This window comes from Canis lupus, chromosome 21, assembly GCF_003254725.2.
Source record: "Canis lupus dingo isolate Sandy chromosome 21, ASM325472v2, whole genome shotgun sequence".
NCBI classification, from domain to species: domain Eukaryota; kingdom Metazoa; phylum Chordata; class Mammalia; order Carnivora; family Canidae; genus Canis; species Canis lupus.
The window spans coordinates 41,374,623-41,389,439 of record NC_064263.1 but is presented as its reverse complement, the minus strand read 5'-3'; the positions used below and the strand labels follow the sequence as shown (position 1 = coordinate 41,389,439).

General features: G+C 37.5%; 1 protein-coding gene and 1 pseudogene across 4 annotated transcripts in view; one reads left to right on the top strand and one right to left on the bottom strand.

Annotated features, from left to right (window-relative positions):
- The window catches only part of LOC112667723 (L-lactate dehydrogenase C chain), a 45,597-nt gene that overhangs the window by 21,135 nt on the left and 9,645 nt on the right, over positions 1–14,817 (bottom strand). For 3 of the 4 annotated variants that reach the window (XM_025459705.2, XM_049099149.1, XM_025459702.3), the window contains one exon: positions 4,437–4,610. In XM_025459705.2, the coding sequence (XP_025315490.1) occupies positions 4,437–4,610 (174 nt within the window). The remainder of the gene's footprint in view (positions 1–4,436; positions 4,611–14,817) is intronic. The other variant, XM_025459704.3, reaches the window with a different exon arrangement.
- Positions 5,504–5,674, top strand: LOC112667725 (mitochondrial import receptor subunit TOM7 homolog; annotated as a pseudogene).

Here is a 14,817-nt window from a genome sequence, read left to right as displayed (position 1 = left end):
AATATACACCGGGATCCCTGGGTGGCGCAGCGGTTTGGCGCCTGCCTTTGGCCCAGGGCACGATCCTGGAGACCCGGGATCGAATCCCACATCGGGCTCCCGGTGCATGGAGCCTGCTTCTCCCTCTGCCTGTGTCTCTGCCTCTCTCTCTCTCTGTGACTATCATGAATAAATAAATAAAATCTTTAAAAAAAAAAAAAAAAAAAAAAAGAAAAAATATACACCAACATATTGGACAACCTAGAAGAAATAAGTTCCTAGAAACAAAAAAAATTACCAAAACCACAAGAATAGAAAGCTTGAACAAACTGGTAGCAGCAAAGAAATTAAATCAGTAACCAAAAAACTCCCAGCAAACAAAAGTCCACGACCAGATGGCTACACAGGCAAATTCTACCACTTAAAGAAGAGTTAATACCTATTCTTCTTCAACTATTACAAAAAACATAAAAGGAAGGAAAATTTCCAAATTCATTCTATGAAGTCAACATTACCCTGATACCAAAACCAAATAAAGACACCACTAAAAAAAAAAAAAAAGAGAGAGAGAGAGAGAGAACTACAGGCCAATATCTCTGATGAACATAGATGCAAAAATTCTTAGTAAAATATTAGCAAATCAAATCCAACAATACATTAAAAAAATAATTCACCACAATCAAGTGGGATTTATTCTTGGGTTGCAAGGGTAGTTCAATATTCTCAAATCATTCAATGTACATCACATTAATAAAGGAAAGTGTAAGAGGGCACCTGGGTAGCTCAGTAGTTGAGCATCTGCCTTTGGCTCAGGTCATGACCACAGGGTCCTGGGACTGAGTTCTGCATCAGGCTCCCCGAAGGGAGCCTGCTTCTCCCTTTGTCTCGTCTCTGCCTCTCTCTGTGTCTCTCATGAATAAATAAATAAATAAAAATAAAAGGGTAGGAACCATGATCATTTCAATAGATGTAGAAAAAGCATTTCACAAAGCATGACATCCATTCATGATAAAAACCCTCAACAAAGTAAGTTTAGAGAGAACATACCTCAACATAAGAGCCATATATGAAAACCCCACAGCTACTATCATCCTCAAGGGGGGACATCTGAGAGCTTTTCTCTATGGCCAGGAACAAGACAGGGATGTCCACTCTCACCACTTTTATTCAACATAGTACTGGAAGTTCTAGCCACAGCCATCAGGCAACAAAAAGAAATAAAATGCATCCAAATCAGCAAGAAAAAAAGAGAATCTTTCAGTGTTTGCATGTAACATGATACTATATACAGAAAACCCAAAAGAACCCACAAAAAACCTGCTAGACCTGATAAACAAATTCAGTAAAGTCACAGGTATAAATCAACATGCAAAAATCTGTTACATTTCTGCACACTAATAATGAAGCAGCAAAAGAGAAATTAAGGAATCAATCCCATTTACAATTGCAACAAAAGCAATAAGATAACTAGGAATAAACCTAAGCAAAGAGATGAAATACCCATACTCTGAAAACTACAAAACACTGATGAAAGAAACTGATGATGACACAAAGAAATGGAAAAACATTCCATGCTCATGAATTGGAAGAACAAATATTGTTAAAATGTCATGCTATCCAAAGCAATCTAAACCTTTAATACAAAACCTATTAAATACCAATAGCATTTTTCACAGAGCTAAAACAATCCTAAAATTTGTACAGAACCATAAAAGATCCCAAGTACCCAAAACAACCTTGAAAAACAAAAGCAAACCTAGAAATATTGCAATTCTGGACTTCAAGTTATATTAAAAAGCTGTAGTGATCAAAACAGTATGGTTCTGGCACACAAAGAGACACATAGATTAATGAAATCAAACAGAAAACCCAAAAATAAACCCAAAACTATATGGTCAATTAATTTTTGACAAAGCAGGAAAGAATATCCAATGGGAAAAAGTTTTTTTCAACAAACGATGTTGTGAAAACTGGACAACCACATGCAAAAAAAGAAAGAAACTTGTCCACTTTCTTATACCATACATAAAAATAAATTCAAAATGGATGAAAGACCTAAATGTGAGATAAGAAACCATTAAAATCCAAGAAGAGAGCACAGGTAGTAACCTCTTTTATATCAGCCATAGCAATTTCTTTCTAGATATGTCTCCTAAGGCAAAAGAAACCAAATCAAAAATAAACTATTGGGACTACATCAAAATAAACAGCTTCTGCACAACGAAGGAAAAAAAACTAAAAGGCAACCTATGGAATAGGAAATATTTGCAAATGATGTATCTGATAAAGGGTTAGTATCCAAAATATATAAAGAACTTATAAATGGGGATCCCTGGTCTGCTCAGTGGTTTGGCACCTGCCTTCGGCCCAGGGCATGATCCTGCAGTCCTGGGATCAAGTCCCATATCAGGTTCCCTGTATGGAACCTGCTTCTCCCTCTGTCTGTGTCTCTGCCTCTCTCTCTCTGTCTCTCTGTCTCTCTCTCTCTCTCTCTCTCTGTCTCTCATGAATAAATAAATAAAATCTTTAAAAAAATAAAAAATAAAAGAAATAAAAAATATTAAAAAAAGAACTTATAAAACTCAACACCCCCCCCAAATGAATAACCCAATTAAAAAACAGACAGAAGACACGAATAGACATGTTTCCAAAGATGACATACAGATGACCGACAGAAACATGAAAACATACTCAACATCATTCATCATCAGGGACATGCAAATCAAAACCACAATGAAATACCACCTCACACCTCTCAGAAAGGCTAAAATAAAAAATACAAGGAGAAACAGCAAGTGTTAGCGAGGATGTGGAGGAAAAAGAATATGTGTGCACTATTGGTAGGAATGTAAACTGGTACAGCCACTGTGGAAAACCGTATGAAAGTTCCTCAAATATTAAAAACAGAAATGCCATATTATCCAATAATTCTACTATTGGGTATTTACCCAAATAAAATGAAAACACTGGGATCCCTGGGTGGCGCAGCGGTTTAGCGCCTGCCTTTGGCCCAGGGCGCCATCCTGGAGACCCGGAATCGAGTCCCATGTCGGGCTCCCGGTGCATGGAGCCTGCTTCTCCCTCTGCCTGTGTCTCTGCCTCTCTCTCTCTCTCTCTGTGACTATCATAAATTTAAAAATAATAATAATAATAATAATAATAATAAATAATAATAAATAAAATAAAATAAAATGAAAACATTTATTTTTTAAAAATATTTTATTTATTTGACAGAGAGAGCACAAGCAGTGGGGAGCAGAAGGAAAGGGAGAAGCAGGCTCTCTGCTGAGCATGGATCCTGATGTGGACTCGATCCCAAGATCTTGGGATCATGACCTGAGCCGAAGGGAGCCACCTAACAAACTGAGCCACCCAGGTGTCCCCAGAACACTATTAAAAAGATACATGTACTCCTATATTTATTTATAGCATTATTTATAATAGCCAAGATATGGAAGCAATGTAATTACGTGTCCATCAACAGACAAATAGATAAGGAAAATGTAGTCTACAATGGAATATTATGCATCTATAAAAAATGAGATCATGCCATTTGAGAAAACATGGATGGGCCTAGAGAATATTATGCTAACTGAAATAAATCAAACTGAGAAAGAGAAATGATATGATTCCATTCATAAATGAAATACAAAAAAAAAAGAATAAACAAACCAAAAGCAGATTCAGACTGTGTATAATCAGACTCTGTATAAATACAGAGAACAAACTGATGGTTGCCAAAGGGGAGTGGAGTGGGGAGTTGGGCAAAATGGGTGAAGGGCGGGGAGGACATACAGGCTTCTGGTTAAGGAATGAATAAGTTATGGGAATAAAAGACAGCACAAGGAGAAAAAAAAGATGTGAGATACACACACACTTTAATATTCAGCTACAAGAAAAGGAAATTCTGACATTTGTGACAACATAACTGGATCTTGAGGGCATTATGTTAAGTGAAATAAGCCTGACAGAGAAAGACAAATACAGTATGTTGTCACTTACATGTGGAATCTAAAAAAGCCAAACTCATAAAAACAAAGAGGCAGTTGCCAAGGGCTGGGGAAGAGGGTAAATGGAGAGATGTTTATAGTTATAGTTATAAAATGAATAAGTTCTAAGTATCTTATGTACAGCATGGTGATTATAGTTGACAATACTGTATTATATACTTAAAAGCTGCAAAGAGAGTAAATCTTAAATGTTTTTACCATAAAAAGGAAATAGTAATTATGTGAGAGATTGGAAGTGTTAACTAACTCTATGGTAATCATTTTGCAATATACAAGTGTATCAAATCATGATATTGTAGCCTTAAACTTACATTGTATGTCAATTGTATCTCAACAAAGCTGGAAAAAAAATCATTGTATTATACATTCACCTTAATGAAGTTGTTTTAAAAAAAATGGTATGGAAAGATCATCTTTATTCAGTTAAATGGAGGATAAAAGACTTACCTGGGTTTGAAACAATAAGCATCTTACAGTCAGGACTATGTTGGACTATGGCAGGAATGATTGATTTCATGATGTTCACATTACGTTGCACCAGGGCAAGGCGACTTTCTCCCTCCTGTTGCCGTGCACCTGCTGTGACAATAACTAATTTGGAGTTTGCAGATACACTATAATCTAAAAGGAAACAGAAGGCAATACTTGGATCAAGAATGCCTAATTACTGTGTCTTACTTCTTTAAAACTCTACTGTATGACCTCGGTATGAAAGTATTCATCGGGGATCCCTGGGTGGCGCAGCGGTTTAGCGCCTGCCTTTGGCCCAGGGCGCGATCCTGGAGACCCGGGATCGAATCCCACGTCGGGCTCCCGGTGCATGGAGCCTGCTTCTCCCTCTGCCTGTGTCTCTGCCTCTCTCTCTCTCTCTGTGTGTGTGTGACTATCATAAATAAATAAAAAAAAATTAAAAAAAAAAGAAAGTATTCATCTATCAGGGTGCCTGCGTGGCTCGGTTAAGTGTCTGCCTTTGGCTCAGGTCATGATCCCAGGAGGATCATGATCATCAAGCCCCACATTGGCTCCCTGCTCAGCAGGGAGTCTGCTTCACCCTCTCCCTTTTCCCCTCCTCCAGACTCTCTCTCTCTCTCTCAAATAAATAAATAAAATCTTAAAAAAAATAAAGTACTCATATATCAAAAATAAAGTACACATCTTCCTTCATGTCTGGTATTTGCAGATGAACAGACTTTCCATGTGGTAATGTTACATTGCATAAACTGAAGGAGGCCTTGTTATTATGACTCACCAGTTTTCACATTTTTTCAAATAATAACATATCCTACCATCCCTTTCAGCCCACATTCTCATTTTTTTTTTCTTTAAGATTTTATTTCCTTATTCCTGAGAGACATAGAGAGAGGCAGAGACAGGAGAAGCAGGCTCCATGCAAGGAGACTGAAATGGGACTTGATCCCAGGTATCTGGTAAAGCAAGTTCTCTTCACCTTGTTTTGTTTTGTTTTGTTTTGTATTCAAGAATATCTTGTTGACTGGGCAGCCCAGGCCATCATCATGGTGAAGCTGAGCAAAGAGGCAAAGCAAACAGAGGCTGTGGCAGCTCTTCAAGAATGGCACATTTGTCATCCACTGGGACTTTAGTCTTCCCATGATTTACCAGGGATTTTAGAGAGGTGCGGATTCTGGAATGCCTGAACCAACTGTTTGAACCTACTTTGGGGATAAAGGACTATTTGGTCATCTAGATTTGGAAGCAATCAATAGACAGGAACAAGAAAGGCATGCACACTAGCTGGGATAAGAGATGGGACGTCATTCACACATTCGCCAGTTGGCTTGCACAGGCTTCTTACAACACAGATGCATCTGTGGCAGAGCAGAACCTCTACTGAATTATTTACAATAGACTGCATCAAGTGTTTTTAATAATCTTATGAAAAATGTCTATTCTTGGACCTCTGAATTTCTAAATGAATTTTAGAATGAATTTAGTGTGTACAACAACAACAAACTTTTTGGGCTTTTGACTATGGTTGCATATCATCTATATTCATGAGAAAAAATGGACATCTTACAATACTGAGACTTCTATATGCAAGGTCTATTTATGTATTTAATATCATTCAATGAGGTTATATTCTTTTTCTGAATAAAAGCTCTTATAGCTATCTCATTAGATTTATTCCCACATACTTCCTATTTTTGATAATGTAAATAGCAGTTTTAAATGTTTTTGCTTATTTTTGACATATATAAATAAATGAATTTTTTAATAATAATTTTATGTCCAGCATCCTCACTAAACTTAGTTCTCTATGTTGTGTCTCTTATGATTTTTTCCTTTACCTTCTTTTTGATTCACTAATTCTACTTCTTCCCCCTTACTAACTTCTCTATTCATTTTAAGCTTTCTTTTTTTTTTTTAAAGATTTTATTTATTTATTTATTCATGAGAGACACACACAGAGAGAGGCAGAGACATAGGCAGAGGGAGAAGCAGGCTCCATGCAGGGAACCCAATGTGAGATTCAATCCCAGGAGTCTGGGATCATGCCCTGGGCCAAAGGCATGTGCTCAACTACTGAGCCACCCAGATGTCCCTATACTCTCTATTCTTGTAACAGAAGTTACAATATGCATATTAATTTAATCAAAGTTCAAAGGTAATCATCACCTCTCCATCTTCCATAATGACTAAGAAACTTAGAGCACTAATTCATTCACCACTACCATATTTCACCCCCAGATTTATATGCTCTATTTTTTACTTTTTTAATCCCACAGGATATTATATACTCTTATACAACTTATATTTATTACAATTTTTCCTTATTCTTATCATTTTCTGTGTCCTTCATATTTTCTTGCATCTCAGATCTTATATCTGAGATTTCTTTTGCCTTATGTATATATTTTTGCATTTTATTTTTTATTTTTAATTAAAAATTTTATTTAAGCTCAATTTAACATATACTGTATTATTAGCTTCAGAGGTAGAATCCAGTGCTCATTACATCATGTGCCCTCCTTAATGCCCATCACCCAATTACCCCATTCCCCCCACTTTAACCCCACTCCAGGAATCCTCAGTTTGTTTCCCATAGTTAAGAGTCTCTTATGGTTTGCCTCCCTCTCTATCTTGATCTTATTTTTTCCCTCCCTTCCCCATGTTCATCTGTTTTGTTTCATAAATTCCACATATGAATGAAATTATATGGTATTTGTCTTTCTCTGACTTATTTCACTTCATGATACCCTCTAGTTCCAACCACATCATTGCAAATGACAAGACTTCATTCTTTTTTATAGCTGAGTAATATTCCATCATTGATATATATTATATATAATAATATATAATATATATGCTATATATCATATATAAAATATATTTATTTATTTGAGAGAGAGAGGGAAAGAAAATGGAGGGAGGGGCATAGGGAGAGAATCTTCAATCAGACTCCCCACTGAATATATATATATATATATATATATATATATATATATGTCACATCTTCTTTATCCATTTATCTGTCAATGGACAACTGGGCTCTTTCCATATTTTGGCTTTGCATTTTTATTAGTGAGGGTCTGATGGTAGCTTAGTCTTTGTCTGAAAATGTCTTTATTATAACCTTATTCTTGAAAGATATTTTTGCTGAGTAGAGATTCTGGACTGATATTTACTCTCTCTGAGCACATTAAAGATATAATTTCATTGTATTCTGGTTTCACTGTGCTGTTGATAAGTCAGTTACTCTCTCCCTTTTCTGTAGGTAATTTGTCTAGTGACATCTTTTTCTTCTCTTTGCCTTCAGTGTTCTCTAATTTTGCAAGAATGTGTCTAAGCAGGGATTTTGTATTTATCCTTAAGATTATCTGGCTTGAATGTGGGGGTTGTTTTTAATAGTTCTCAAAAATTCTCAGTCATAAATCTTCAAATATTTCCTCTTCCCCATTCACTTTTCTAATTAGATTGCATGACACTTTATCATTCTATCCTCTATAATTCTTAACCTGTCATATTTTCTACTTCTTGCTGTCTTCTTTGTAATGGCCTTAGATTCATCATTTCTCTCTTCAAATGTGTCTGCTGTTATTAAATCCATTGAGTTTTTTCTCTTTTTTAAAAATATTTTATTTATTTACTCATAAGAGACATAGAGAGAGAGGCAAAGACATAGGCAGAGAGAGAAGCGGGCTTCTTGCAGGGAGCCAGATGTGGGACTCGATCCCGGAACCCTGGGGTCATGACCTGAGCCAAAGGCAGACGCTCAACCACTGAACCACCCAGGTGCTCCAAGTTTTTTGTTTCCTATTTGGAAGTTGTATTTGGCTATTTTACTTTTCTTTTTTTAAAAGATTTTTTTAAATCTCTTTAAAGATTTTATTTATTTATTTATTTATTTATTTATTTATTTATGTATTTATTTATTTATTTATTTGAAAGGGATAGAATAGGGGAGGGGCAGGGGGAGAGAACCTCAAGCAGACTCCACATTGAGCACAAGCCCAACATTGGACTCAATCCCATGACCCTGACATCATGACCTGAGCTGAAATCAAGGGTTGGAAGCTTAACTGACTAAGCTACCCAGGTACTCCCATATTTGACTATTTAAAATATGTGTCTTTTTTTTTTTTTTAGGATTCTATTTATTTATTCATGAGGGAGAGAGGCAGAGTCACAGGCAGAGGGAGAAGCAGGCTCCCTATAGGGAGCCCGACATGGAACTCGATTCTGGGTCTCTAGAATCAGGCCCTGGGCTGAAGGCGGTATTAAACGGCTGAGCCACCCAGGCTGGCCAAAATATGTGGTTTTTTAATAGTTTCCTGCCTCCGCTGATATTTTCAAGTTTATCCTTTATTTCTTTTTAAGATTTTTTTTATTAGAGAGTGAGTATGAGAGAGAGAAAACGCACACACAAGCTAGGGAAGACTCAGAGGAAGAAGCAGACTCCCCACTGAGCAGGGAGCACAACTTGAAGCTCAGTCCCAGGACCCTGGGATCCTGACCTGAGATGAAGGCAGACACTTAACTGGCTACGCCACCTAGGCACCCCTGTCTTTTATTTCTTTAAGTGGAATAATCATAGTTAATTTGTAATTTGTTTCATAATTTTTTTTATTTATTCATGAGAGACACAGAGAGGGAGAGAAGCAGAGACACAGGTAGAGGGAGAAGCAGGCTCCATGCAGGGAGCCCAAAGTGGGTCTCGATCCCAGGACTCCAGGATCACGCCCTGGGCTGAAGGCAGACGCTCAACCGCTGAGCCACCCAGGTGCCCTCATAATTTCAATATCTAAAAACTATTGTGGCCTTTTCTGTTATCTCTGTAGATTCTTGATCATGCATTTTTTTGGTAGATTTAATTATTCCTACTGTGAAATGTTCATTTATTTGGAATTTTTATTTTTTTATTTTATTTTTATTTATTTTTATTTTTTAAAGATTTTTTTATCTATTTATGATAGACAGAGAGAGAGAGAGAGAGAGAGAGAGGCAGAGACACAGGAGGAGGGAGAAGCAGGCTCCATGCCGGGAACCTGATGTGGGACTTGATCCCGGGTCTCCAGGATCGTGCCCTGGGCCAAAGGCAGGCAGGCGCTAAATCGCTGAGCCACCCAGGGATCCCCTATTTGGAATTTTTATTTGTGGAACTTCTTTGTGGCTTGAAATAAAGTGAGTTTCTTCCAGAAACTATCTTAAGTACGTAAAATATATATATTTATTTATTTGAGAGAGAGAGAAAGAAAATGGAGGGAGGGGCAAAGGGAGAGAACCTTCAATCAGACTCCCCACTGAACACATGCCTGACATGAGGCTTGATCCCCTGACCCATGAGATCCTGACCTGAGCCAGAGCCGAGAGTTGAGACACTTAACCAACTAAGCCACTCAGGTGCCCCAAGACTATCCTAAGACTGCTTGAAATTTTTTTGAAATTCAAATAAGGGACAGTTATGACTATAAATTATTAACCACCATTTCCCTCTTTTACTTCAGCAGCTGAGACACTTGATTTTACTGTCAGTTCCCAGAGGTAGAGAGAAAGGAATTATTTCTAGGAATTGGCAAATGAGGGCCAGCAAGCCAAATCTGACCCATCACTTGTTTTAGTAAGTAAAATCTCATTGGAACATAGCCACACCCACTCATATATTGTTGACCACTGCTTTAGAATTACAACAGCAGAGTTGAGTAGTTTTGTTTTTTTTTGTTTTTGTTTTTGTTTTTGAGTTGAGTAGTTTTGACAGAGACTGTATACTCACAAAGCCTAAAATACTTACTATCTGACCCATTGCAAAAGAGTTTACTAACTCCTGGTGCAGTCCATTGGGGTTCTAGCTTTATGGAGTTACCTCCTATAGAACTTCCCCCAAATTAAGCTTGTCTCCAAGTCTCCTAAATCCTGTGAGGTAGTAGAAACCAAAATTGAAGTTCACTAATGCTAGCTAGTGAAAACTAGTTGCAATGCTCTGTTTAACTCTCTAGTTTCCTGACTTCCCTCAGTGCCTGTTCTGACAATGTCTTTATTAAGAGTTTATCGGGACGCCTGGGTGGCTCAGTAGTTGAGCATCTGCCTTTGGCTCAGGGCGTGATCCTGGAGTCTGGGATCGAGTCCACATCAAGGGGACTTCCCCATCAAGGCTTCTTGTGGGGAGCCTGCTTCTCCCTCTGCCTATGTCTCTGCCCCTCTCTGTGTGTCTCATGAATAATTAAAATCTTTAAAAAATAAAAAAAAGAGTGTACCAATCTTGGGGTGCCTGAGTGGCTCAGTTAAGCACCTGACTCTTGATTTCAGCTCGAGTCATGAACAGGGTCGTGGGATTGACACTCACGTCAGGTTCTACGCTCAGCAGGGATTCTCTATAACCCCCCCCCATGCCCCTCTCCCCCCTGCTTTCTCTCAAATAAATAAATCTTTTTTAAAAAAAGAGCCTATCAATTTTTAAGATCTGATAACTTCTTTCACATTTTATGCAGTTTTGTTATTTACAGCAAAAAGATTGATCCAGGTATTTATCCTGCCACATTATTAGAAAGTAAAGGCTAAATGATTTTTTTAAGTATTTTAATACAGTTGGAGCTCTTTTAACCTGACTCCACTGAGCTGATTCAGTATATTAAATGATGTGAAACATACTGATATCTAAGGCACACTGAATACTCTCAACTAGTAGACTTTCATATGGGAGGTCTGTGTACTTCTTCTCATTGGTTGTTGCAGATCAAGAATTAGTCATGTTTATATCCAAATATATTTATGCTAATTATATCTATTAATTATATATGGATGTAAGTCACTAAAACACAAGTGTAAAAGAAATGCATGGTAGGGATCCCTGGGTGGCGCAGCGGTTTGGCGCCTGCCTTTGGCCCAGGGCGCGATCCTGGAGACCCGGGATCGAATCCCACATCGGGCTCCCGGTGCATGGAGCCTGCTTCTCCCTCTGCCTGTGTCTGCCTCTCTCTCTCTCACTGTGTGCCTATCATAAAATAAAAATAATTTAAAAAAAAAATAATAAAAAAATAAAAAAATAAAAAAAAAAAAAAAGAAATGCATGGTAAAGATAACCTGTATATTCAGGATTGAGACATGAATAAATATAACACAGAACACATAAACTAAACTAGTAATGTTTTATTTTTTTTCCTGGATTCTGGATACATTGATGTTTGTTATGTTTACACTCTTTTTACATGTCATGTATTTCATAATTAATTTTTTCAATGATTGTTTCTTTTTTTTTAAGATTTTGATTTATTTGAGAGAGAGAGAGCACATCCATGGGGAGGGACAGAAGGAGAAGGAGAACCAGACTCTCCACTGAGTGGGGAGCCCAACATGGGGCTAAAGCCCAAGACCCTAAGATCATAACCTGAGCCAAAGTCAGAAGCTTAACCAACTGAGCCACCCAGATGCCCCAATGATTGTTTCCAAGAAAATTAAGTTGAATGCCTTGGAAAGACATTATCAAAAGCAAGTTGTTTAAAAATTGTCCTTTTAGGTAAGAGAAATAAAAAAGAAGTAAAATCATAAAAATTCAGTAGCGTTTTGTGATTAAATTATTTCATGAGTGTCTTTATTTTTTTTTTTTAATATTTTACTTATTTATTAGAGACACAGAGAGAGAGGCAGAGGGAGAAGCAGGCTCCGTGCAGGGAGCCCAACATGGGACTCAATCCTGGGACTCCAGGATCATGCCCTGGGCCCAAGGCAGGCGCCAAACCGCTGAGCCACCAAGATATTCCCCATGAGAGTCTTTAATTACAGTACTTTAATGAAATTGATCACTATTGGTGTGATTTTTAAAAGATACTGCAAAACTCAATTAGCTGAACCATATTCAAATCAGAAAATCAGCGAATGAACTTCTAAGAACATTTCCATGTTTTAGGTCAACATAAATGTCTCCAATGTTTGTCTCTGACTGACTTATCTTACTTAGCATAATACTCTCTAGTTCCATCAACATAATTGCCAAGTGGCAAGTTTTCATTTTTTTGTATGGCTAATAGTCCATAGTGAGTGTGTGTGTGTCTATGTATATATGTATATCACATCTTTTTTTTTTTTAAGGTTTTATTTATTCCTGAGAGACACAGAGAGAGAGAGGCAGAGACACAGGCAGAGGGAGAAGCAGGTTCCACTCCATGCAGGGAGCCTGATGTGGGACTCAATCCCGGGTCTCCAGGATCACACCCTGGGCTGAAGGCAGTGCTAAACCACTGAGCCACCGGGGCTGCCCTATCACATCTTCTTTATTCATTTGTCAATGGACATTTGGGCTCTTTCCATAATTTGGCTATTGTAGATAAAGCTGGTATAAACACCAGGGTACATGGATCCTTTTGAATCCGTATTTTTGCCTCATTTGGTGAAATACCTAGTAGTGCAATTGCTGGATTGTAAGGTAGTTCTATTTTTTAACTTTTTGAGGAATTTCCATACTGTTTTCCATGGTGGCTGCACCAGTTTGCATTCCCACCAACAATGCATTAGGGTTCCCCTTTCTCCCTATCCTCGCTGACGCTTGTTTTTCTGTTATTGTCTTTAGCCATTCTGACAGGTGTGTGATATCTCATTATTGATTTGTATTTCCCTGATCAGTGATGTTGAGCATGTTTTCATATGTCTGTTGGCTATCTGTATATCTTCTTTTTTTTATCTGTATATCTTCTTTGGAAAAATGTTTATTCATGTCTTCTGCCCATTTTTAATTGGATTATTCATTTTTGGGGTGTTGATTTTGATAGGTTCTTTGTATATTTTGGATACTAACCCTTTATCAAATGCATCATTTGCAAATTATCTTCTCCCATTCCATAGGTTGCCTTTTAGTTTTGTTGACTGTTTCATTTGCTGTACAAAAGCCTTTTATTTTGATGAAGTTCAAACAGTTTATTTTGCTTTTGTTTCTCTTGCTTCAGGGGACATAGCTAGTAAGAAGTTGCTACAGCCGGTATCAAAGAGGTTATGTTACTGCCTGTGTTCTCCCCTAGGAATTTAATGGTCTCCTGTCTCATATTTAGGTTTTTCATCCATTTTTAGCTTATTTTTATGTATCGTGTAAGAAAATGGAAAAGTTCCTTTTTTTTTTTTTCAAGTAGTTGTCCAGTTTTCCCAACCCCTTTCTTTGGACGGACTTTTTCCCATTGGATATTCTTTCCAGCTTTGTTGAAGATAGTAATTGACCAGGAAATTGTGAGTTCAGGGATCACTGAGTGGCTCAGTGGTTTAGCTCCTGCCTTTGGCCCAGGGCGTGATCCTGGAGTCCAGGGATCGAATCCCACATCAGGCTCCCTGCATGGAGCCTGCTTCTCCCTCTGCCTGTGTCTCTGCCTCTCCTTCTCTGTGTGTGTGTGTGTGTGTGTGTGTATGTGTGTTTCTCATGAATAAATAATCTTTTTTAAAAAATAATAAATAAATAAATAAATAAATAAATAAATAAATAAATAAATAAATAGTGAGTTCATTTTCTGGGTTTTTTATTCTGTTCCATTTATCTATGTATCTATTTTTGTGCCAGTATCATACTGTTTTGATCACTACAGCTTTGTAATATAACTTGAAGTCCAGAATTGTGATGCCTCCAGCTCTGCTTTCCTTTCCTTTTCTTTTTTTTTTAATTTTAAAAAGTTTTTTTTTGTAAACTCTACTAAACTCTCTCAGGGGCTTGAACTCATGACCCTACGATCAAGAATTGCATGCTCTATCTACTGAGTCATCCAGGTGCCCCTGATTTTCTTTTTCAAGGTTCCTTTGACTATTTGGGTTTGCTTTTTTGTGTGTGTGGTTCCATACAAATTTTGGGATTGTTTGTTCTAGCTCTATGAAAAATGGTGTTGGTATTTTGGTAGGGAATGCATTAAGTGTGTAGATTGCTTTGGGCAGATTAGGAGTAGAGAAAGAAAAATCATATGATTTCACTAGTGTGAAACAAAACAAATGAGCATGGGGAAAAAGAGAGGGAGGCAAACCAATTAACAGATTCTTAACTATAGAGAATAAACTGATGGTTACCAGAGGGGAGGTGGGTGGGGGAATGGGTTAAATAGATGATAAGGATTATGGAGTCCGCTTGTGATGAACCCTGGATCTTACATGCAAGTGCTGAATCACTAAATTATACACCTGAAACTAATTTTACACTGTATGTTAACTGGACTTATTTAATTAAAATTCAATTAATTAACAGAGTGTGTATTATTAGTTTCGGAGTCTATGTAGAGTTCAGTGATTCATCAGTTGCATGTAACATCCAAGGCTCATAGTATCACGAGCCCTCCTTATTGCCCATCATCCAATTACCCCATTACCCCAACACCTCCCTTCCAGCAACTCTGTTTCCTATAGTTAAAAGTCT